This window comes from Rousettus aegyptiacus, unplaced genomic scaffold (assembly GCF_014176215.1).
Source record: "Rousettus aegyptiacus isolate mRouAeg1 unplaced genomic scaffold, mRouAeg1.p scaffold_m13_p_20, whole genome shotgun sequence".
In the NCBI taxonomy this organism is placed as follows: Eukaryota; Metazoa; Chordata; class Mammalia; order Chiroptera; family Pteropodidae; genus Rousettus; species Rousettus aegyptiacus.
The window spans coordinates 1129472-1150949 of NW_023416296.1; the positions used below are offsets into that span (position 1 = coordinate 1129472).

The window sequence follows — 21478 nt, forward strand, 5'->3', positions numbered from 1 at the left end:
AACGACAAAGGGGAAATTAATAACTCTGCAGTGGAGAAGCCCAGCGAAGCCCACCTCCCGAGGCGACCACGGGCGACGGCAGCAGTGAGGGCGCGGGCGGACGTCGTGCGAGCCTCGACACGATGGGCTGGGGAAGACGGCCTGGGCCGCGCCGTAGTCTTCGGTCCCGAGAGCGCTTCGGGTACACTCGGACCGAACGACCTTTCGCAAAGTGGCCGATCGGCACACTCCAAAAGTGAAGAAGGCGTGGAAGATCGGGAATGCCTGGGTCACCGTTGCAGACGGGAAAAGACTGAGGAGACGCGGCGGCCGCGCGCAGCGTGGGCCCCTGGAGCCCACGAGGGCGTTGGTGGGAAAACGAGCGACCTGTCCCTCTGCTGCCCCTGGTCCTCTTTTCCTCCCTCCCTTTGGACTCATTGTTCTCGTGGGTCTGCTTTCTGCCCTCATTGACTGTAACTCTTCGCTGTTATTCAGGGGTCGCCGTCGGAGGTGGCGTCTGGCTGCCACCTCCCCTCGCGGTGGGCCGCCCAGTCCCGTGACCGCTCACCCCGTGGAAGCGCGCCGCGCCCCGGGGCTGCGGGCGCGTGGGCGGGGGCCCCGCAGCATGGCACTGTGCCGCCGCAGGCAGCCGGCCGCGGGTAAAGCGGCCGCCGCTGTGAGCCGCGAAGCTGTCGGCTTGTCGCCGGCCTTGTCTAATACATTGAAGAGGTGCCAAAGGGGACCCCCAAGTTATGGAACATTCTCAATGTTCACGCTGAGTACGTTGCGTGGGCACCACCAGGAGTGCGGCGAGCGTGCGGCGAGGGGAGGGCGAGGCTCGGCCCGCCGTGCTGCTCTGGCTGCGGCTGGTTCATGCACAGGCAGCAGCCCCGCTGGGGGGCGGGGAGGGGTGGCTGTTCTGTGTCTTGATCCGGGTGCCAGTTGCGACATAAATAAAAAAGGCACTAAGCTGCTCACATTAAGATTTGTGCAGGTGGCCGCGTGCGTGCGGGTGGCCGCGTGCGTGTGGGTGGCCGCGTGCCTGCGGGTGGCCGCGTGCGTGTGGGTGGCCGTGTGCGTGTGGGTGGCCGCGTGCCTGCGGGTGGCCGCGTGCGTGTGGGTGGCCGAGTGTGTGTGGGTGGCCGTGTGCGTGCTCGTGGCTGAGCGCGTGCGGGTGACCGAGTGTGCGATCTGCCTCAGGAGCCAGAGCAGTGTCACGCCTGCAGGTCTGCCGCTCACAGGGGATTCCACGTGTCAACATGTGCACGCTGACGGGCAGGTCAGCCCATTCCAGGTGCTGTGTGCCGAGCTGCCCTCCTGGTCCTCACCGATCTGTGGCCTGCCTCATTAGCAGTGACATCAGAGTGTCCACAGAGGTGCTGGCTGCCAGCCAGGCTCAGGCCGTGGAGCCCTGCAAGCGCCTGGCTTGATGTCCGCTCCAGACCACAAGCCGGTGCTCTCAGAGACAGCAGAAATGTTCTAATGCCGTCTGGCCACGTGGTCTGGCCATTGCCGCTGCCCTCTGACTGTAAGCGGGCTCGAGGTTGACTATCGACCCCATTTATCTACCTGGAATGCAGGCTGCATGGCCCCAGGGAGTAAATACAGCTGCTCTGGCTGGTTAATTGCTTCCCCATCAGGAAGGATGATTTGCTGGGTGAGGTCTGAGTGCATCTCTCAGGGGAGAGCAAGGGGCTGAGCCTGCAGCACACGCCAGGGCCAGATAAAATCAGGCAGATGAATAAAACATCTCGTGAGCGCCAGGCTCTGCCCCCCTCCCCCACAGAGACCACGTAGAGGCCTGGGACCGGCCCTTCTCTGACCGCAGTGAGTGCTGGCCACCTGCTCTCTGGCTCCGCCCTTCCATGAGCCAGCTCAGCCCTCCGCTGCCCCGGCCTCCACACTGGCCTCACGTGCCCATGGGGGCCCTCGGACAGAGCCCCAGGCCTGCTAGAGCCATCGAGGGCAGTCAGCTCACGGGCAGGGCTGGAGCAGCACAAAGAGACGGGACAAAGGCAGCGGACCAGGAGCCCACTTGCTGTGTGGGAGCCAGAAAGGCAGGGTCGGGGACGCCCGCGCTGACCAAAGGCCCCCTGTGGGTGAACCGCCTGTGGCAAAGCTGTGCCCAGCAGCTGTGACCAGACTCAGCCTCCCCCGCATCCTGTAATTCTCACTCTCTCTGAAACCCTGGATCTCCCAGATTCTGGGTTCTCCCTGCCTGACCTTGAAAACCAGGGCTGGAAAACTAGAAGGAAGGCCAGCGTGCGTCCGCTGCCCGCTTCCCCAGCTCACGGGCGCGTGAGGGGGGCCTTGGCTTGTGCCCAGCCGCCTCGGCCTTCCCCTGCAAAGTCACACCGCCCACTCTCCTGGCTGCAAGGTTTCTCTTGGGGACGGAGGGCCGTCCACTTCCAGGGGTAGCGGGTGGCTGCCTGACTTCTCCCCTGGTATCCCCCTGGGATTTCCAGGCCTGTGAGCTCTGCACACATGTGCACACACACGTGCACACGCACGTGCACACACGTGATGTCACACCACACATATGTATGCATGCACATATACACATAGACACACTCACACGTGCACACACATGCACACCTGTATGCATGCGTGTGTGCATGCATGCACAAACACACACGTGCACAATACGCATGTGCGCACACACACGTACACTCATGCACGCACATGCACGCACGCACACACGCACACCCCGGAGTGCTCCCTCTTCCTTCCCATCCAAGTTTTGTCAATTCTGTTGACCTTTCTCAAGCGCATTTTTCGAGTCGATTCTTTATTTTCCTCTTTTCATTAAACTCCGCCTTCGCCCCGGCACTCACGCTGCGGCTGGGTTTTGAGCTTCTTGACAATTTACTTTCAGTCTCTGGATTTTAAAATAAGTGCACATAAAGCGATAAATGTTCCTCCTGACACTTTCCGGCTGCGTCCCCGCGCCCGGCAGGGGGCAACGGACCCCGCCCCCGCCTTCCTCCTGGATCACCTGCTCCTGCTCAGGGTGTGTGGAGGGCGCGACTTCACAGGGCATGGCGACCAGCCCCCCAGCTCTCCCTGGAGGATCCCAGCTCGCACCTGACTCACCCCCAGCCCCGGGACAAGGGCTGAGCAGGCTCCAGAGGCGCTGGGCTCCTCGCTGGGGCTCCTGCTGAGAGATGGGGTGCAGGGGGGGCTCCCAAGTGAGCACAGGAGCCCTGGGGAGGGCAGGGGCGGAGCGCTGGACCGCCCTGCAGCGTCCTCCCCAGCGTCCCCACTCGCCCTCCGAGCCGGTCAGGGGGCCGGTCGCTCTCCGCCCCGTGTGCAGGGAGGACGCAGGCAGCTGGAGCCACTCGACGCACTTTCCGTCCCCGTCCGGCCTGTGTCCACATTCCGGTGCCCCTGTTCGGACGCCGCGACCAGACGGTGGCCGAGGGCGGCACGCTGCCTACGGGTGCGCGCTCAGGGTCTGTGAATGTCTTATGTGCGTCCCCCCCGGGCCTCGTTTTGGGGGGAGCACAGAACCACGTAAACTCACACAGTGCACACGCACACGCCGTATGTGCTTGTGTGTTAATGTCATGCCCGTTTGTACATCGCACGTAATTTACTATGCGAACGTAAACGCAGTCATATATTATACACATCTAGATGGCACTCAGTTTACATATAAATTTAGGTGCAGATTATATGTAGTTTATGTGCATAACATAAACACGTATATATCTACACACACACACACACACACACACACACACACGCACACACACCACACAAACGCACAGAATGGCTTCAGCCTCGTTGGTCGCGTCATTCAAGTCCTGCCCCGTTTTCCTTTTGCTTCTTGATTCCTTGATTTCTGAGAGTGGGTGACTGTGAATTTGCCAATTTCTCCATGAATTTCTATCAATTTTGCTTCGTATATTTTAAAAACTATGGTGTTAGGTGAAAACGGTTCGCGGAAGTGCTGCCTGCACCCAAACGTCCTCTCTGCCCCGGAGGGGGCGTGTGAGCCCCGCGCCCGCCCTGTCTGCTCCCCGGTCTCCCCACTTTCTCCCCGGCACCCCTGGCCTGACCCGCCCACACCGTCAGCTATGACATGTCTCGTTCGTTTTAGGTAGCGAAGAAAAATGCAGAGAGGACAAGAGAAACGTGTTATTTTTTAATTTCAATATGAGAATCGGTTGATGTGCGTCACAAGTGCTGACACGTTTTGACTAATTTCCTACCATTTTATTTCATATTAACCGTCCTCTACGGGTGTTTTTTTCTTCTCCATTGGGTGGCTGTTGCATTTATCCCCCTGGCGGTTCGAGCTGTTCCTCCGTTTCTGCCGTGCGGGCGCCCTGGACCTGCGGGCGCCCTGGACCTGCAGCCCCCCTGGACCTGCAGCCCCCCTGGACCTGCAGTCCGCTCCGCTCGGTTCCCTCCCGGCACCTGGCCAGGCTCCCTCCCGCCCCCCGCCGGGCAGCAGGCTGGCCGCGCTGCGGGAGGCTGGCTGGGATCTGGATTCTCCGTTGATAAATTTTCTTTTTCCATTTCGTCCCACCATGATAAGACTCAGCCGAACTTGTAGCAGTTGCTTTGCTCACCACAGAGCTGTGTGGGTGCGTGTGCACGCGATCGCCTGAACGTTTGTGTCCCTCCCAAATATTCCCAGCTGAAGCCCTGGCCCCCAGGGTGGCTGCATTTGGGGGCGGGGCCTCTAAGAAAGCACTGCAGGTTCAATGAGGTCACGAGGGGGAGCCCCGATGCTGGAGGATTGGTGCCCTGCTGTGAACGGGAGACCGGGCAGCCCTGCGGGCCCTGGGCCGGACGTCCAGCCTCCGGGAGGGGCCCTGAGCGGTGCTGTCACACAGCCTGAGCCGGCTGGTCAGCGTGTTTGCGTTTCCAGACTTCGTCTCTGAGAAACTTCTTCAGAAAAGACACAGGAGTGACACGTCTTCCGTGTCTCACGATGCCGAAACGTCTTTTCGTGGTGCTGCTGCTTGAGCTCTGGTCTGGCTGGGTCTGTGAATCCAGACGGGAACCAGAGCCCCACCTGCCCACGCACCTGCCTGCGCACCTGCAGAGAGGGGGTGCGCGGCAACGAAGGGGCCTGGGCCTGGGAGGCTGCAGAGGGGGAGTGGGCGCAGGGCGCTGGCACTCAGGGGCGAAGTTGGGGGGGGCCCGCAGGGTGTCCACAGGGAGGAAGCCAGGGACAGCCCTCGAGCCCCGGGAGGCTCGGCCGAGGCTGGGCAGAGGTTTCGGCGGCCCAGACACAGCCCGACACTGCGCTGTCACCGTTTGCGGGACGCACAGTAGAGTGCACCGCGAGGTACAGGACAGCGGGTCTGATGTCAAGGTGACACCATGCCTGGTCCCGAGGCTCCTGGTGGGTTATGCTGATGCTCTGTGAGTTTCTGAGTGGAACGGGGTGCTCCGTGCTCGCCGTCCACCCCCTGTGGCTGCTCCCTGGGCACAGGGGTGGGGGCAGGGAGGGGGTGCGGTGTGCGGGGTAGGGGGGCCATGCCTGGGTCCGGGTCACACAGGCAGGGAACCTCTGCATCTGCAGGCCGGCCTCCTCGCCCGCGGAGGGGCTCAGCTTGATGGTGAGCCAGGCTGGGGGTCCCACGGTGCTCGGCCTAGGCGGAGGCCATCTCTGGGGCACAGGCCCAAGGAAGAGGCCACAGGGGAACCCGGGATCCCTGGGAGAAGCAGGCCTTGGACTGACGCATCTCCAGTAGGGGGCGTGCTGCTCACGACGGTGTGACCAGGAGGGGGCCAACTCCGGCCGCAGGCTGAGGCCGCCAGCCAGTTCAAGAGGGCAGCGACAGCTGGAGGGCCCCAGAGGCCACCTCCACCCAAGGAAAGGCCATGTGACTGGATCCAGCCTGTCCTCTGCCCTGGCTCCCCTCCCACAGCACCTTGCTGCCTTCTGGGCCGCGCGCTCGGCTGGCAGGCGCGTCCAGCTGGCCGTGTGGGGGGGCACATGCCCAAGCACACTGTGCCCCGCCCCTGGCCCGCCTGAAGCCTGTGGCTACGTCCGTGCGGCCCACGTCTCCCAGGGACCAGGGGCAGGCCAGCCGCGCCTGTCCTGGTGGAGGGCCCGGCCTGAGCTCACGGGTCAGTAGTAAGCTCCGAACAGAGTGGCCACCTTCTGGAGAATGGCCTTGTGGCTGGCATACAGCGGGATGCGCTTGTCCACCACCTGCCAGCGGATGGACGTCTCCGGGTCCTGGGCAAGCAGGTGCTGCAAGGACACAGGACGTGTGACTCTCCGAGCCGCCTGCCGCCGCCCAGACACCCGGGGACCTGGCTGGGCCCCGGCCTGCGGGCCTCGCTGTGGCTGGCCTGGCTTTGTCCTTCTGTCACCAGGAGCGAGAACGCCCACTCAGGCCCAACTCGGCAAGTGCCCACCAAGCCCTGCAAGCCCTGGACGAGGACCGGGCAGGCACCATTCTGGGGCATCCTGCCCTACAAATGACACCCAGCTCTGTTCCCTGGGTCTCCTGGTCCCAGTTTCGATTAGGGACATTTAGGACTGAGCCAAATGCAGGGAACAGTATCTCGTGCATGAATCCGGAAGCCCAGGAGGACCCTGTCCCAAGGTCCTCACCCAGCCCTGACCCCACTCCAGCCAGCTGCCAGTGCCCTCTGGCCCCTCCTGGGCCCCCCTTGGTACCCTTTGGGCACCAGTCTCACCCTTGCAGCCCCCGCTCTGTGGTCCTGGCTGCTCCCCACCCAGGAGCCCGTGAGACCCCTCCCTCGGCCCCGAGATGCCCCCTCCCCGGAGCCTGTGACCCGAGCCCCGTACCATGTTTAGCTTATTCAGCTCCACGTCGCTCTGGTCTGGGAAGTGGACGCTGATGGCCACTGTCTCAATCCAGGCGTTATCCGTGTTCCGAGCGTCGTCCATGTAGCCCGTGTACACCTGGGGGCAGCACAGGGCAGGCTGTCCCCCTGCCGTGGGCCCTGCCAGCTCCCTCCGCAGGGAGGGGCCTCACTGTCCCGACACTACGTCTGGCCCTGGGACACTCAGCACAGCGGCCCACGGCGCCCAAACCCCCGCCTGGCTGCCTCCCTGCCCACGCGGCTGCTCTCGGCGCGGCCCTCAGCCTCGACCGGCATTGCACAGGGACCCACAGCCCACCCGTCTCCCTCCTGGCCTCTGGCCTGGCGTCTGGACCCGCCCGGACTGTCCTCGGAGGAGTTAAAGGTGACGGCGGGCCCTGGGAGACACCGCGCTGAGGGAAAGACTCCAAACACCCAAGGCCTCGAGCTGTGACCCCACTGACAGAAGGGTCCAGAACAGCGCCGGATGGCGGCTCCGTGGTGGCCAGGGTCTGGGGGAGGGGAGGGGAATCACCGACGGGGTGATGAGAATGTTCCAGAACCGGATGGGGGGGACAGTCACGTGGCTTTGTCTGCGTCCTCAACGCCACTGAAGCGTTTGCTTTAAAATAGTTCTACAAAGTAAGGAGCGGGGACACGGCGGCGTCTCCGAGACAGCACACGCAGGACAAGCCACACGCGGCGGCCGGGTCCGGAAGCACCAGCCGTGGCCTGCTCCCTGCCGACACGTGGCAGAAACCGGACCGGCGACAACGCAGATGCCACTCAGGGGACTGCGCAAGCCAACCCTGGCACAAAACCCCGCATGTAACCCACAAGTCATCATGCAGTCACGGAGAAGAGTGAGGGACGGAGCCCGGGTGTCCGAGGGGGTGCGCGGGGTGTCCGGGCAGCCCGACTGGGGCGCGGGGCGTGTGTGGGGAGCGGCCCGGCTGCCGCCGTTTACCTGCAGCGTGTGGGCTGGTGGAGCGAACACGTGTTTCTTTTGTGATTAAAAAAAGTTTCAATAAAGCAAACGGCCTGAGGGGAGGCGGCGCAGACGCTGCGTGCTCAGGGCAGGCGTGACGGTGGGCAGCTCGAGGGGACCGCAGGCCTGCCCCAGGGCGCCAGAGCCCGGGACGGCCCTCGCTTTAGGAGGAGACGACAGGACCGAGCGGGGCCAGGAGGCCCCAGCACAGATCGCTCCTGGGCCCGCCCTTCCGCGGGGCGCGGCTGGGGGCGCGGCTGGGGGCGTGGCTGGGGCTGGGGGCGGGGCGGGACGCCTGGCGGACGGGCTCCCCTGTCCCGCCCTGCCCTTCCCGCGGCAACGAGGGGCTCAGGATGCCGAGGGGCCACCCTACCTCCTTGCCCCGCGCCAGCAGGCTCTCGAAGGCCGGCCAGAACTCTCTCTGGAGGACCTGCTTCAGCTTCCGGGGCAGCGTCTCCCCTGGTTCCCGGGAGCCCTGGGCAGGGGGGGGGGGGCGGAGGCGCGTCGGCAAGGCCAGTGGGGGGGGGGGGCACCTCCCTGGCTACCGGCGCGGCCGGGGCCCCTGGCCAGACCCCTGGAGCCGCAGGCCGACTGACATTGTCCAGAGCCCACGGGCCACGTCAGCGGCTCCGCGGCAGGGGTGTGAGGCCGAAGCGCAGCTGTGGGGAGCACGTGCCAGCCTGGGATTCCCGCGCCCCGGTTCCAGCGGGAGGGCTTGCCTCTGCCACTTGCACCCTCAGACCCCACCTCTCACCTCTGCACCCCAGCTGGGCGCCCGGCCACTCCCCAAGCCACCCGCCCCGTGCCCGCACCCCACCCATCTAGGGGACCCCGTTTGTCATCCAGTGTGTGACACGTCCATTCCACTTCAGTCCCCGTGACGCCCTGACCCTCATGAGCCGCGGTGGCCGGGACCTGTGCAGGCTCAGCAGACGCCCCTGGGCGCCCGGTGCTCAGGGCCGTGGTCCCATGGCTGAGGGTACGGGGGTCTTGGCTGTCCACACATGGGGACAGCACCACCAAGAGACCCAGAGTCCACTTAGGGTCTGAAGACCCGTGGCAACGCCGCCAAGGCCCCGGCTCTGTCACGGAGACGAGCGAGAGTCCCGCACTGCCCGGGCGGTGGCCGCAGGGGCTGTTCGTCAGTGTGTGCGCCAGAGGAAGGACACGTGACCCACGACCGCGGCCGGAGGGCTTACCCCGGGCAAGGCCCAGTGCTCGGAGCGGGGATGCTTCACCACCAGCACGTCCAGCACCTTCCTTACGCTCTTCCTGCAGATGGCGCCATCCTGGTTCCTCTTCCACCTGCTCAGGAACAAGCCAACACTTGCTCCAGGCCTGCCGGCTCCGCCCACGTCCCCCCCCCCCGGCTGGCCACGCCCCCAGGCCAGCCACGCCCCCAGGCCGGCCCACACCCCCTCCAGGCCGGCCCGCCCCCAGGGGGACAGTCCACACCCCGCGGGACCCTGCCGGCCCCCAGGACAGCCCCACTCCCAGCGGCGGGGACGCCTTCGGGAGAACGTTTTCTAGGGCCCCAGCCGCTCTGCGTGTGCGGGCCGGGGTCGCCGTGGGGCTGTGTATGTTTAGTTTGTCCTTGGGGGTGGGCCCTGGCTGCTTTGTCCCTCCCACGGGCTCCGAGGTGGGGGGGCCCACAGGGAAGCAAGGGCAGCCTCTGTCGGGGGCTGGACTCTCCCAGGCACAGACGGTCCTGGCTGTGTTTTGGGGTGCGCCCGGCCGCCCAGGCCCCGCAGTGATGCTGGCGCCCAGTGTGAGCTGTCCTCTGGGCTCTCGGCACACGGGGAGGGGCCCAGAAGTGATCCCTCGTGGCGTGGATGGGTGGCCACCCCTGGCACACTCACCGAGTGACCACGGGCTGCAGCGTGTGGTTGGGTCCGAAGAAGCTAAGGGCCCCGCGCCCCCGCAGCCCCGTGCGGCCCATGGGGTTCCTGGGGTGGACGAGTCTGCTCAGCTGGCTGCCCGCCACCGGCAGAGCCGACCCTCGCGGGCTCTGAGGCCCAAGCGAGGCTCTGGGTGATCGTGGGCTCAGTTGGAAAAGAAAAGGGTGCCCTTGGGAGCAAAAGCCTGGCCCGCTGCAGACGGGCGAGGTCCTGTGCCCCCGAGACCGTGCGAGGGGACACGGGGGCCGCAGGGGCCAGGGCCGGCACCCGGAGGTGTCTCATGGCTGTGGCCACAGACAAGGCAGTGTCGTCGGTGGGACCTGGCCGGGGGGCCGGAGCCTGGCACACAGACTCGTCCCTGCTCCCCACACCCCAGCACTAGCACGGACACCCCGGGTTCCGTGGTGTCCCCAGGGCCAGCTCCTGGTCCCGTTTCTCCCTACCACATCCTATCCAAAACGACATGTCCTCACAGGGGTGGGCCTGGTGACCTCGGCACTAAAACGGGAGGAAAAGCCCACCACCCCTGCCATCCCTGGCCCACGGTCTAGCCCGTCCTCTACACCAGGCCTCACACAGCCTCTCCCTGTCCCAGAAGTTTACAGAGAGGCCCACCGCCTCCGCCCTCAGGCCCCTCACTCCGGCCTGCGCTGTGGGGGTCCCCAGGCCCGGCTTCGGTCGTCGCTCTCTGACCCTGACGGCCCCCGCCGGCCTCCGCCCAGAGCCCTGGCCGGCACGCGGCAGGCCTGCGCCGAGGGCCTGCTGCCGCCTTTGCCAGGAGGGACACCCGGCACCAGCAGCAAAGCCCCGAGCCCGGGCGGCGGGGGCGACTCACAGCGGGAGCCCGTCCTGGACCGCGTAGCTGCCGTGGAAGCTGCGGCGGTCGGTGGGGCCGTCCACGGCGTTGTAGCTGATCCTGGACAGAGATTCCGGGGTGCTGGGTGCAGGGGAGTGGAGGGGGGCGGTCAGGGCGTGGCGGTGACTGGACTGGCCCCAGCGGAGCACGCGAGGGCCCCCCGTGGCCCACGGGCACTCCCGGCCGCGTGCCACCCTCCCGGGTGTCCCAGCCCTCGGGGAGGACGGGGTGCCCCACCCAGGCATTCCCCCCACCCCTGCCCTGGGCGTGGGGCAGGGCCACAGGGCCGGGGGGCACACTCACTCTCCCGTGGGGTCCACCAAGGCCTTGTCCTTTCTGTCCGCCGTGTAGAAGGGCGGGTCATAGATGAGAAACTCCATCTGCACAGAATGGTGGTTCCCCCTCAAAACGTCACCCCAGGTGCCCCGGCGCCCGAGGCCACCCCACAGGTGGCTCTGAGCTGGAGCCAGCCGGGGACCCAGCCAGGGCTGGGGGGCGGGGGAGGGCTGGGGTCGGGATCAGTGGTCCTGGAATCTCCCCGGGGCAGATGGGGGGCTAAGCTGGGCTCAGAGGTGAGAAGGATTCTGCTGGTAGGGACCAGGCAGAAGGCAACGGAAGCAACAGCCCGGAACATTCTGGCAAAGCAGGAGACGAAGCCTGCGGGGCTGGGAGGCTGCTGTTATCTATCCTAGTCTCTCTCTCCCCCTCTCCCCCATGGTTCCACCCACAGGAGGGGCGGTGACCACGCACGGGGGCACAGGGCGCGGGGTCCTCTCTGACAGCTGGGGCAGCCGGAGGCTCCCCGTGTGGATCAGGGACCCACCAGGTGCTCTGGGCTCTGGGCTCCAGCCCCAGCTCCCCGCCACCCCCGGCTGCGTGGCCCTGACACCCGGCTCCCTCATCTCCCCCTGTCCCCGTGAGGCTGCAGCGGGCTGCCCTGCCCCAGGGCCCGGCTACACGGGGGGATTGGTCGGGACGGCTTCTGCCAGGGCGCTGACCACCTCCGGCTGGTGGGGACGCAGGCACGCACCTCCCAGGGCACCTTCTCGTCGGGGACGGGGAAGCGTGTGACGAGGGCGTCGGGGTAGAGCAGGTGCCGGGCGTTGACGTGGTGGCCGTCACCTCCGTCCTCCGCCTGCCACCCGCCGCTCAGGGCCGGGTCCTGCCCCTCCGAGGCCTTCTGGGGTGCTAGGGACAGTCACGTGGGCCATGGGCGAAGCCGGCGGGGCTCAGGCAGCAGCCCACAGGACAGCGTGTTCTCTGTAGTCCTCACCAAAACTCGGTGACCCCACCCCTCAACCTAGGTCGAACAGGGTCCCCAGTACTGCAGCCGGATCTGGGGTTGGGCGGCGTCCTCCAGCCGGCACCCGCCTCCCTGTGCAGCTGCCGGCAGGGCCCTTGGGAGCTAGAGGGGCTCGGGCCCCCCGGAAGCCGGTGCAGTGGAGGGGGAGTCGCTGCTGCTTTGCGGCTAGCAGCCCCGGGGCAGGGGGGAGGGGAGGGGAGGGCTCCTGATGCTGGTGCCCAGCTGGCAGCAAAGTCAGGAACCCAGACGTGGCCTCTGTCACCCGGTCCACTGGCTCAGTCCCGGGCACCTCCTGTGGCTGTCCCCCTTTGCAGCATGACACACAGGAGGAAGGCGGGGACGGGCCAGGCCTCCCCCTGGAAGTCCCCGCTGGGCTGGGTCATAGCGGGAAGGGGCTGGCCGCCCTCGGCGCTCAGGCGGCGGCCTCCCGCCCGGCAGGCAGGAGCCCTGCCCGCACTTCTACTCCCCACAGAGCCCGGCCTCAAGGGAGCATGGCCGCCCACTCACCCAGGGTGGGGGCGCCCTCCTTGGAGCCCAGGCCGCTGCCCCTCAGGGCCTCCACAATCCAGCGCACGGCGCTGGCCGTCTGGGCCACCTGCAAGGCACGTCCCAGGAGAGATGAGTCAGCACCTCCCCCACACAGCATGCCCACCCCTCCACCCACCCCCTCCCCCAAGCAGCCCCCCAACCCCACGGGCCTCCCCCAGGTTCCAGCAGAGTCCTGTGACAGTGGCCGGACAGGTGCATGGAGGCCAGAGCAGGGGACCAGAGTTTGTCCCTCGGGGGCCCGTGATGTGGCCCCTCGCCGCGCAGTGTAGGGGTGCTCAGCCGGGAACTCTTGGAGTGAGGAAGGCGTGTCCCCCCACCGGGAACAGCCGTGTGTGCCCCGCACCCCAGCCCGTCCTTCCGTCGTTTGCCTGGCATGCTGGTGCTCAGAGCCACCACAGCAGAGTGGCCAGCAGGCCCCGCAGCCCCACGCCCTGCGGACGCCGGCCCCACCCACCTGCACCTCCAGGGAGGCCAGCCTCTGCTCCACGGAGCCCGGCTGCTTCAGGCGGTCCATCTGCAGCACGTCCGCCATGCTGTCCACCCTGCAAGCGCGCACAGCTGAGCCCACTGGCCAGCGCACGGCCGCGTCAGCGAGGGGCGTGGCCCTGACCACAGGGACAGCCTTGTAGGCGTGGGCCCTGCCCATGGGGACAGCCCCACCAGGCCTGGCCTCTGTGGGCTGCAGCGTTTTCCTCTGAATTTGCAGATGCTCATGATCCACGTTTCCGTGCAGAGAGGGTGCCCACAGGGTAGACCTCTCGGCCAGCGGAGGCCCCGGGCCCCACGGCCACGGAGCGGCCCAGGCGAGGGGCAGGTGTCAGGTGTGCATGTGCCTGGGCTCCTCACCTGGATGTGCCACACGCTCCAGAACCTAAGTCACGAGAACAAAGCTACCCCTGGGTGCAGCTGCCGCTTGGGGAACGGTCGCGTGGTTCTGCTCTTCGCTAGGACGTGACGTGAGAGTTTCACGCGGCTTTTACCGGCCGCGTTCGTGGGTAAAACGGTTCCACGGCCCGACCCCCACCTGCACGCCCCAGGAGCCTCCGCTTCGGCAAGCCCGCCCTCCTGTGGCCATGTGGGCCACCGTCTGGTACACCACAGACACGGAGCAGGCCGTGAACCACTCGGGACCGTCCCGTGGGGAAGGGGGAGGAGGCTGAGGCCAGGAGGCGAGTTCTGCCCCCGCCGAAGCCTCACGGCGGCTCCCTGACTGACGTGCTGCCCGCTTACTGGAGAGGAGATGACAGAGTCCGTTTGGCCCACCGTGACTCAGTCACCGTGACAAACAGGAACTGTCCCCATCTGCAGGCGGAGCTTGTCCGAGACCCCACCCCATCCCCCAAAAGCCCTGGTCCCTGGCGTGGGCACAGCGTGTGGGCTTGGCTCGGCCGAGGCTGTGGGGTCCTGGCACCATGCTGCCTACGTGTGCTCGCCCGACCCATGGGGAGGTGTCCAGGCCGGGGGCACCGACGTCGCCCCTCGTGTGTGACGGCGACAGCCGGTGCTCCCGGGGTGCTGGTGTCTCCAGGACGGAGGTGCCCGGGCGCCCGGCACGCGCTCCTCCCGTGTTCGGGAAGCAGCTCCAGCCGGCGGCCGCCGTCACTGCCACCACTTCGCGGATGAGCAGAGGGAGGCGTGGACAGGCAGGCGGCAGGGAGCCCGCGCTCGTGGCTGCTCCCGGCCCCGCGGCGCCGGGGCGCCCCCCCACGGCTGCGGACGCCCCCGTGCCAGGGCCAGGAGCTGCCGTGCCTGCACGGCACCGCGTCCCCTCCTCTCCTGGCCTACCGTGCGACACGCACTGACAGCGAGACCGAACCTCCCACGTGTGTGCCCGAGGCTGCCAGGCCCTTCTGGTGCCCGTCGGGCTGAGGGCTGGGCTGCAGAGGTGAACCCCCAACGCCGACCTCGCCCCGGAAGGGAGGCAGGGAGGGCGGGGAGGGCGGGGAGGGCCGTGCCGAGGGGGCCCTGCAGGAGCCGCGGCGAGGCTGTCGCCCTTGCTCACCGTCCACCCGCCCGGCTCCCGGTTGGCCTCCTGCGGGCCCGCCTTCCGTCCCCCAGCACACTGGACACCCCGCCCCGTGGCGCCTCCGCGGCCAGCCCGCCCGCAGCACGGGCGGCCCTCCCAGGACTCGGAGGGAGGGCCGTGGGCCGGATGGAGGACGCAGCCCCACGCCAAGGAACAGCGGGGGTCTCAGGCGCGAGGGCACCGGTCGCCGGGCCGTCCCTGGGTGGGCCGTGTCCGCACAGTGCCTCAGACCCGCCGGGGCGCAGTGCCCGCCCGAGGCGGCCGCCCAGCTCCCAGCACCTGTCACTGATGTGCTGGATCCTGTGCTCCGGCCGCTGCCGCTGCTGGCTCTGCAGGCTCTGCAGGTAGTTCTCCTTCAGGTAGGTCTCCCAGGACAGGAGCGCTGCTTCCTCCTTCTCCTCCAGCTTGTTCCCTGCACGGGGTGTAGAGGGGGCGGGGCAGGGGGTCTGCCTGGGGGTGTCTGTGCCCGGAGCAGCAGGAGGAGCCCACCCCACGCCCCCCAAGGGGACTGCCGGGAGGCCGGGGGCCTGAGCGGTCCACATCCTTCCAGCTCCAGGATTCTAGGGGGGGCCGCCACCCCCCCCCAAGCCCTGCCTAGTCCCCAAGGTGGCTGAGCACGCGCCCGGGGACGGCAGAGGCCCGGCTTACTGAGCTGCCTGTGCCGCTTGGCGGGAATCTTCAGCACCAGCCTCTTGATGAAGAGCTGCAGGTGGCTGAGCAGGATGAAGGGCGGCGGGGCCGGGGACCTGCTCTGGTACTCCTCTATGAAGTCGTGGCGCTGGAACTTCCAGATCTGGTCCGTGTGCTCCTGCACCTGCTGGAACGTGTAGCTGGCGGGAGGCAAGCGCACACCGGTCACGCGGGCAGGACGACAACATGCCTGTCACTGCCGGCGACAGCCCCCAGAGCAGACGCACGCTGCCCACAGGCAGACGGGGACGGCCGGCTGGCCGGACGCAGGATCCTGAGCGTCCTGGCAGCCAAGGTGAGAACAGAAAGGGAACACCTAGATTGTAGAGTTTGTCACCCTCGTTAGCAACGGAACGAAGCGGACGCCTGTGGGGAGGTGGACGTCGTGCTGGCGCCAAACCCTGAGAGAAGTTTATCGGTCGAGTCTGACGAACGGGAGGGACAGTGTCCTCGTGGGGGGACAAGCTGCCGTCCGCACGTCGGCCCCCTGTAGACGGACTGAGTCTGAGGGGGAGAGAGGCCCTTGCAGGGGCGGCCAGTGGTGCGGGACGCGCTCGCCTCGCCCGCCGCGGGGACGGAGGCCCTGCCCGCTGGTCCCCTGGCCTCTATCAGAGCTCCGGCGCGTGGTCGAGGTCTGTCCCATCAAATCAGAAAGTGACAGCCTCAGCACCTCAGCGGATGGAAGGGGAGGGGAGCAGGCCTGCCCGAACCAGAATTCAGACATTTTCTAAGGATCACAGATCCCACAGGCCCTTCTGAGAGGCCGGGAGGGTCCCTGGGGGCCGGCAGCCTCCTCGAGCCATGGTCCGCGCTGACCTGGCCTCCTGTCGGGCTTGGGCTTCTTACCCCAGGACGAGCACAGGTTGTCTGTCCCGCATCCTAAGTGCCATGTGCACCCGCCACACCTAGAGACGAGCCCGCACGGGCCGCCGCCTGTCCCGCCTGGGTCCCTCGTGTGAACGGTGGGGGCCTCGCACCCTCACGACCTCCTTCCACGCTCACGAGCGACTGAGAAATAGTGTTTCCTCCCAGAGGACCGAAACCGGGCAACACCAATGTGTTCGCCCAGGGCCCAGGAGCGACTCTGGCTCCCCCTGCACGCGGCCGTGCCCCAGCCCGCCAGGGTGGTTGCCTTCCCCGTGAGGCGCCCAGAGATGCCACAGGCCGGTCTGCGATCGTGCGGGACGGGGGCCCACGCCCTGCAGCCCTCAGTCCCCCGCAGTCCCCGGGAGCGGGAGGAGCGAGACCGCCCCTCGCACCCCCAGCCTCCCACGGCCTCCGCAGCACGGCCCACGGGCTGCGGCGACGGTGCCCTGGGCCCCCCGCAGCAGTGCCCGGCGGAACGGCCGGGTCCCGGGGACAGTGGCCGGGTCCCGGGGACAGTGGCCGGCACATTCCAGCGCGGGTCGAGCGAGGCACCTGGCGCGCCAGGGTCCCGGCCCCGGGCGCGCGCTCCGTGGCGGGGTCGGCGCAGGCAGCGTGGGTGACGGGAGGCTGTCGGCACTCACTTGAACATGGCGATGAGCAGGTTGAGCAGCAGGATGTTGGTGAAGAGCAGGTACAGGCAGAACAGGAGGATTGTCAGCCACTCGGGGAAGACGGGCTGGTGCCGCGCGGCATCGCGCTCCGGGCACTTGGGCTTGTACGGGTCGGTGCCGTTGGGGCTGCAGTGGTCCGGGCTGAACTCCACGCCTAGCAGGGGCGGGCGCGGGGGACAAAGAGGGCCACGCAGTCACAAGGCCTGGACACCTGCACGTCGGCTGTCGGCTCAGCCCCAGAGGAAGCCCGAGAGAGGTGCCCGTCCACACCCGCACCTGCTCTGCGGGCAGGAAGTGCGGCTGCCAAGGTGCTTCCTGGGCCCCAGGCACCAGGCGGGACCAGCTCCAGGCGGGACCAGCACCAGGCTGGGGAACAGCACCGGCAGGGGGGGGGGGCGGGGGGAGGGGGGGGACCAGCTCCAGGCAGGGCTGGGGCACGTCACCAAGATGCAGGTCTCTACCTGGTCCCAACCCGGAGAGCCCCATGTGGTGGGGCAGAATTCAAAGCGAGAAAATGGACAACGACCACCAAGACGAGGGGACGGGAGAAGGAAGGGGCCACGGCCGCGACGTGCCGACCCGAGAAGCGCCGCGGGCGCGGGAAGCACGCGCTCACCCAGCGGGCGCACGGGGACATCGCTCGGGAAACACTCTGAGTCGTCGACGGCGACGACTCCGGGCGGCGGGGACTGGGACGTTTTTCTTGATACTTACTTTGAATTTAAAAAGTTTTCAACAAGAATGCACTGTTTTGTAATCGAAACTATTTTTGAAAGTGTTGCCAGTTTTCTGATAGAAATGCACTATAATAGCCATAAATACCTATACTAAAAATAGGAGGTCGAATTAATAACACGTCTTCCACTTCAGTGAATGAAAAAGAGAAAAGCAAACTAAACCCAGAGCAAGTGGAGGGAAGGAGAAAAGAAAGATCAGAAGGCAAAAAAACAAAATAAAAAATACGAAAACACAGAACATCAATGAAAGCAAAATTCGGTTCTTGAAAAAGATCCACAAAATGAGGACCCTTTAGCGACAGATAAAGAGGAAAAAAAGAAAAGGCTCAAATTACCAAAATCATAAATGAAAGAGAGGACATTACTATCGCTCTTAACGAAAATAAAAAGAATTACAAGGAAATACTATAAAAATATATGCTAATAAATTAGACAACTTAGAAAAATGGACAAATTTCTAGAAAGACAGAAACTACCAAAAGTCACTGAAGAATAAATAGAAAATGTAAATTGACCTATAACAAGTAGAGAGACTTAATTAGTCATTTTAAAATTTCACACGAATTAAAATTCAGGCCTAGGTGGCTTCACTGGTGAATACTACCAAATGTTTAAAGAAAAATTAAAATCAGCCCTTCACAAACTTTTTCAAAGTATAGAAAAGGAAAGCCCACCGTACGACTCATTCTAAAGGCCAGCATCACCCTGATGCCAAAAGAAGACGAAACGTCACGAGGAAAGAAAACGCCGTTTGTGAACAGAGACGCAAAACTCCTCGACCACGTGCTAGAAAACCGAATGCAGCAGCACGTGAAAAGGCCACACCGTGACCAAGTGAGACCGCTCCCAGGAACGCGGAGTTTGACATCTGAAACTCATTTCGCATAGCACACCACGTAGACAGCACAGAGAACGAAAACTGCGTGAACATTTCTCTAAAGGCAGAAAACGCATCTGACAAAAAGCTGACACCCTTTGGTAAAGCAGCCACTCGAGACACTAGGACTAGGGGGGAACCACTTCGACTGGATGACGGGCATTTACGGAAACCCGCAGCGGACATCACGCTTAACGGGGCAAGAGAGAACGCCTCCCCACAGATCGGCAACGAGGTACAGAGGTGTGCTCTCCGTGCTTCTTTTCCACATCGTACCCGATGCTCTAGCAGAATAATTGGAAATAGAAATAAAAGGCAACCAGATTCGGAAGAAACGATGAAAAGTATCTTCTATTTGCAGATGACACGATCTTTGAATCCCAAGCAATCTACTAAAAACTATTAAAAGTAATAAAGAAGTTGGACAAGATTTCAAGATATGAGATTCTTATACAAAACATAGTGTGTTTTCGTACCCTAGCAATAAACAATCCAAAATGAAATTAATAAAACAATTCTATTTACAATAGCATGAGAAATAATAAAACACTTAGGAATAAACTTAACACTGAAAACTATGAAACTTTATAGAAAGAAATTAAAGATCTAAATAAATGTTCACAACAAAAATCCTGGATGCCTTTTTTTAGAGACATCGATAGGGAGATACAAAAGTTCGTGTGAACACAAAGGACCAGAGGCCAAAACTATCTTGAAAAGAAAAGAACGAAGTTGAAGGACTCACACTTCCCAGTTTCGAAACGTGCTCCACGGATACGGTAACCAAGGTAACCAAGAACAGCATGGCACTGGCACGGGACAGGCAAGGAGCCCACCGGAGCAGGACGCAGAGCCTAGAGCTAAACCCTTTATCAATGGCCAACGTGCCAAGACGCCTCAGTGCGGAGAGAATGGTCTTCAACAAACGATGCCGGAACAACTGGATACTTGTGTGCAAAAGAACATATATACGAGAATTAATTTAAATGGATCAAAGGCCCGAAGCAACTGCTAAAGCTACAAAACTTTTAGAATAACAACACAGGCATAAATCTTCGTGGCCTTGGGTCAGGGAATGGGCCTTTGGAATATGACAGCAAAAGCACAAATGATAAAAGAGATGGATAAGCTGATCTTCCTTGAAATTAAAAGCGTCTGTGCTCTAAAGGGCGTCACAAAGAAAGCGGAAAGGCAACGCACGGCACGGCAGAGCACGGCTGCAAATCACGCGTACGGTGAGGGACCGGAGTCCACGTGGAAGAACTCGTACGACCCACAAAAGGACCGATAACCCACTTGCAAACGAGAGGAGAGGAATCGACGTTTCTCCAGAGAAGGTGCACAACCCACTCAGCAAGCACATGAAGAGAGGGTCAACCCCGACGGCCGCCGGAGAGGCCGGGACCAAACCACAGGCTCGGGGGGCAGAATGGACGGACAGTGGCCGGCGCGAGCAAGGACGTGGAGACGCCGGAGCCCCACACGCTGCTGGCGGGACGGGCGTGGTGCATGGCGCAGCCGCTCCGGAAGACGGGCGGGCGGGGCTCGAAACGTCGCACGGAGTCATCACATGACCCTGCGGGTCCACCACTGGACCTACACCGTGGGGACCGAAAACACAGGGCCGCACACGGCTCGCGAGCGACCACAGCGGCCGCATCGTTCACAGTAGCCGGAAAGCTGGGATGTCCAGCCACTTACGAAACAAAATCTGTTCTGCCCCTACAACGGGATACGAGTCAGCCACGACAAAGGAAGGAAGTTCTGATGCAGGCTGCAACCTGACGAGCCTGGAAGGCGTGCGAAGAAAAAGCAGCAAGACGCAGAAGACAGCGAATCGCATCATCCCGTGCACGTGCAGGGTCCCGGAAAGGCAGACTCCGAGGGGGGAGGGTGGGCGAAAGGCTTCCGGGGGGATGGGCAGTGGCCACCGTGGGTATGGGGAGTCTTTAGGGGGTGATGGAAATGTTCTAGAACTAGATACTAAAATCAGCACATAAAGAAAATGCTCAGTATACAACAAGTGTTCCCTGCACCCAGAGATGATTTCTGACTGGGGTGGAAGGGAAGGAAGATGCTGGGGGTGGGTGTCAGGTGAGGCCCCAGTGCCCCAGGCCCACCACCATGCCAGGTCCCCACCGCAGTGGCGAGGGACAGCTCAGGACCTTCCCCCGACCCCAGCCACGCCCTCCCCCGGCTGGACCATGCCCGCGGCCGCCCCTTCTGCCCCGGGAGTGCGAGGGCCCTACTGTCGATGTAGGTGGGGATCTGCCCGAAGATGGTGAGGTACGACTGGTACACGACCCCCCGGAAGATCCAGTCGACCCGGCTCTCATTGTGGATGAGGATGGCTTGCTCGGCCACCCCGAAGGACACGACCCACACGGCCAGCAGGAAGAGGAAGAAGAAGACGTCCTTCATCTGCAGAGACAGGGCGGCACCGCGCTCGGTCCCACGGCCGGGCTCCGCCCTCCGCCCTCTGCGCCTGCGGGGCACAGCGCCGCCGCCAGCACCCACGCTGCAGGTGCTCGGAGCCAGGCGCTCTGGGGAGACGGCCCTGGGGCTGCCCCGTGCCCTAACGGGGCGCTAGGCACCCATGATGTGTGGGAAGGGTTGGATGTGACCATGACCCACAGAGGGGAGCAACAGGGGCTATAACTGGGATTGGGAGTGAGCCGTGGATATCAGGGAAGGCTGCTCGGAAGAGGCGACGTGCAGGCAAAGACGCGAGAGGGCGGTGCCCGGAGGCGGGAGCCCGGGGACACGGGGCCCTCGGGGTGTGCTCAGGCCCTGGTGCGCCTCGCCCGCGGCGGCGGCGGCCCCCCTCAGCAGCACCCTCACCATCCGCTTCACGATGATTATCTTGGGCCCCAGCGTCTTGCTGATGGTGAAGATGTGCATGAGCCGGAGGCAGAACATGGTGAAGTCCAGCGAGAGGACAACGCGCCCGGGGTACAGCGCCGCGGGCGTCAGCCTGGCCGGGCACGGGCAGGGGCCTCAGCGCTCCACCCCGGGCCCGGCCCCCAGGCTTCACGGGGAAAGGGGACCGCGGGGCGGCGGCAGACACGCGTGGCCTTGATGGGCAGCGGAGAGGCCAGGGCCACACGGGAGGGAGCGGCTGGGCACGCGGGCAGCTGTCCGGGCGACAGGGACTCTCCCACCACCCCCCTCTGCTCCTCCGGCAGTCCCCGGGGTGCACGGGGTCACCCATGACCAGAGGACAGCCATGTTCAGAGGCA

At 64.4% G+C, this 21478-nt stretch overlaps 1 protein-coding gene and 2 non-coding genes across 7 annotated transcripts in view; all 3 read right to left on the minus strand.

Moving 5' to 3' along the window:
* Positions 1-4106: 4106 nt before the first annotated feature.
* Positions 4107-21478, minus strand: part of TRPM2 (transient receptor potential cation channel subfamily M member 2) — a 44348-nt gene continuing 26976 nt past the window's right edge. For 4 of the 5 annotated variants that reach the window (XM_036238117.1, XM_036238116.1, XM_016143521.2 and 1 more), the window contains 15 exons: positions 21081-21213; positions 20489-20660; positions 16596-16779; positions 15046-15227; positions 14677-14809; positions 12826-12913; positions 12330-12417; positions 11550-11707; positions 10823-10899; positions 10499-10600; positions 9625-9711; positions 8965-9070; positions 8139-8240; positions 6761-6877; positions 4107-6196 (listed from right to left, as the gene is read on the minus strand). In XM_036238117.1, coding sequence (XP_036094010.1) covers positions 6071-6196; positions 6761-6877; positions 8139-8240; positions 8965-9070; positions 9625-9711; positions 10499-10600; positions 10823-10899; positions 11550-11707; positions 12330-12417; positions 12826-12913; positions 14677-14809; positions 15046-15227; positions 16596-16779; positions 20489-20660; positions 21081-21213 — 1855 coding nt within the window. In that variant the 3' untranslated portion in view covers positions 4107-6070. The remainder of the gene's footprint in view (positions 6197-6760; positions 6878-8138; positions 8241-8964; positions 9071-9624; positions 9712-10498; positions 10601-10822; positions 10900-11549; positions 11708-12329; positions 12418-12825; positions 12914-14676; positions 14810-15045; positions 15228-16595; positions 16780-20488; positions 20661-21080; positions 21214-21478) is intronic. The other variant, XM_036238118.1, reaches the window with a different exon arrangement.
* LOC118614930 lies at positions 8201-8250 on the minus strand. The gene has a single exon (XR_004956164.1). It is a non-coding gene; the product is annotated as a Z6 small nucleolar RNA (small nucleolar RNA).
* Positions 8958-9011, minus strand: LOC118614929. The gene has a single exon (XR_004956163.1). It is a non-coding gene; the product is annotated as a Z6 small nucleolar RNA (small nucleolar RNA).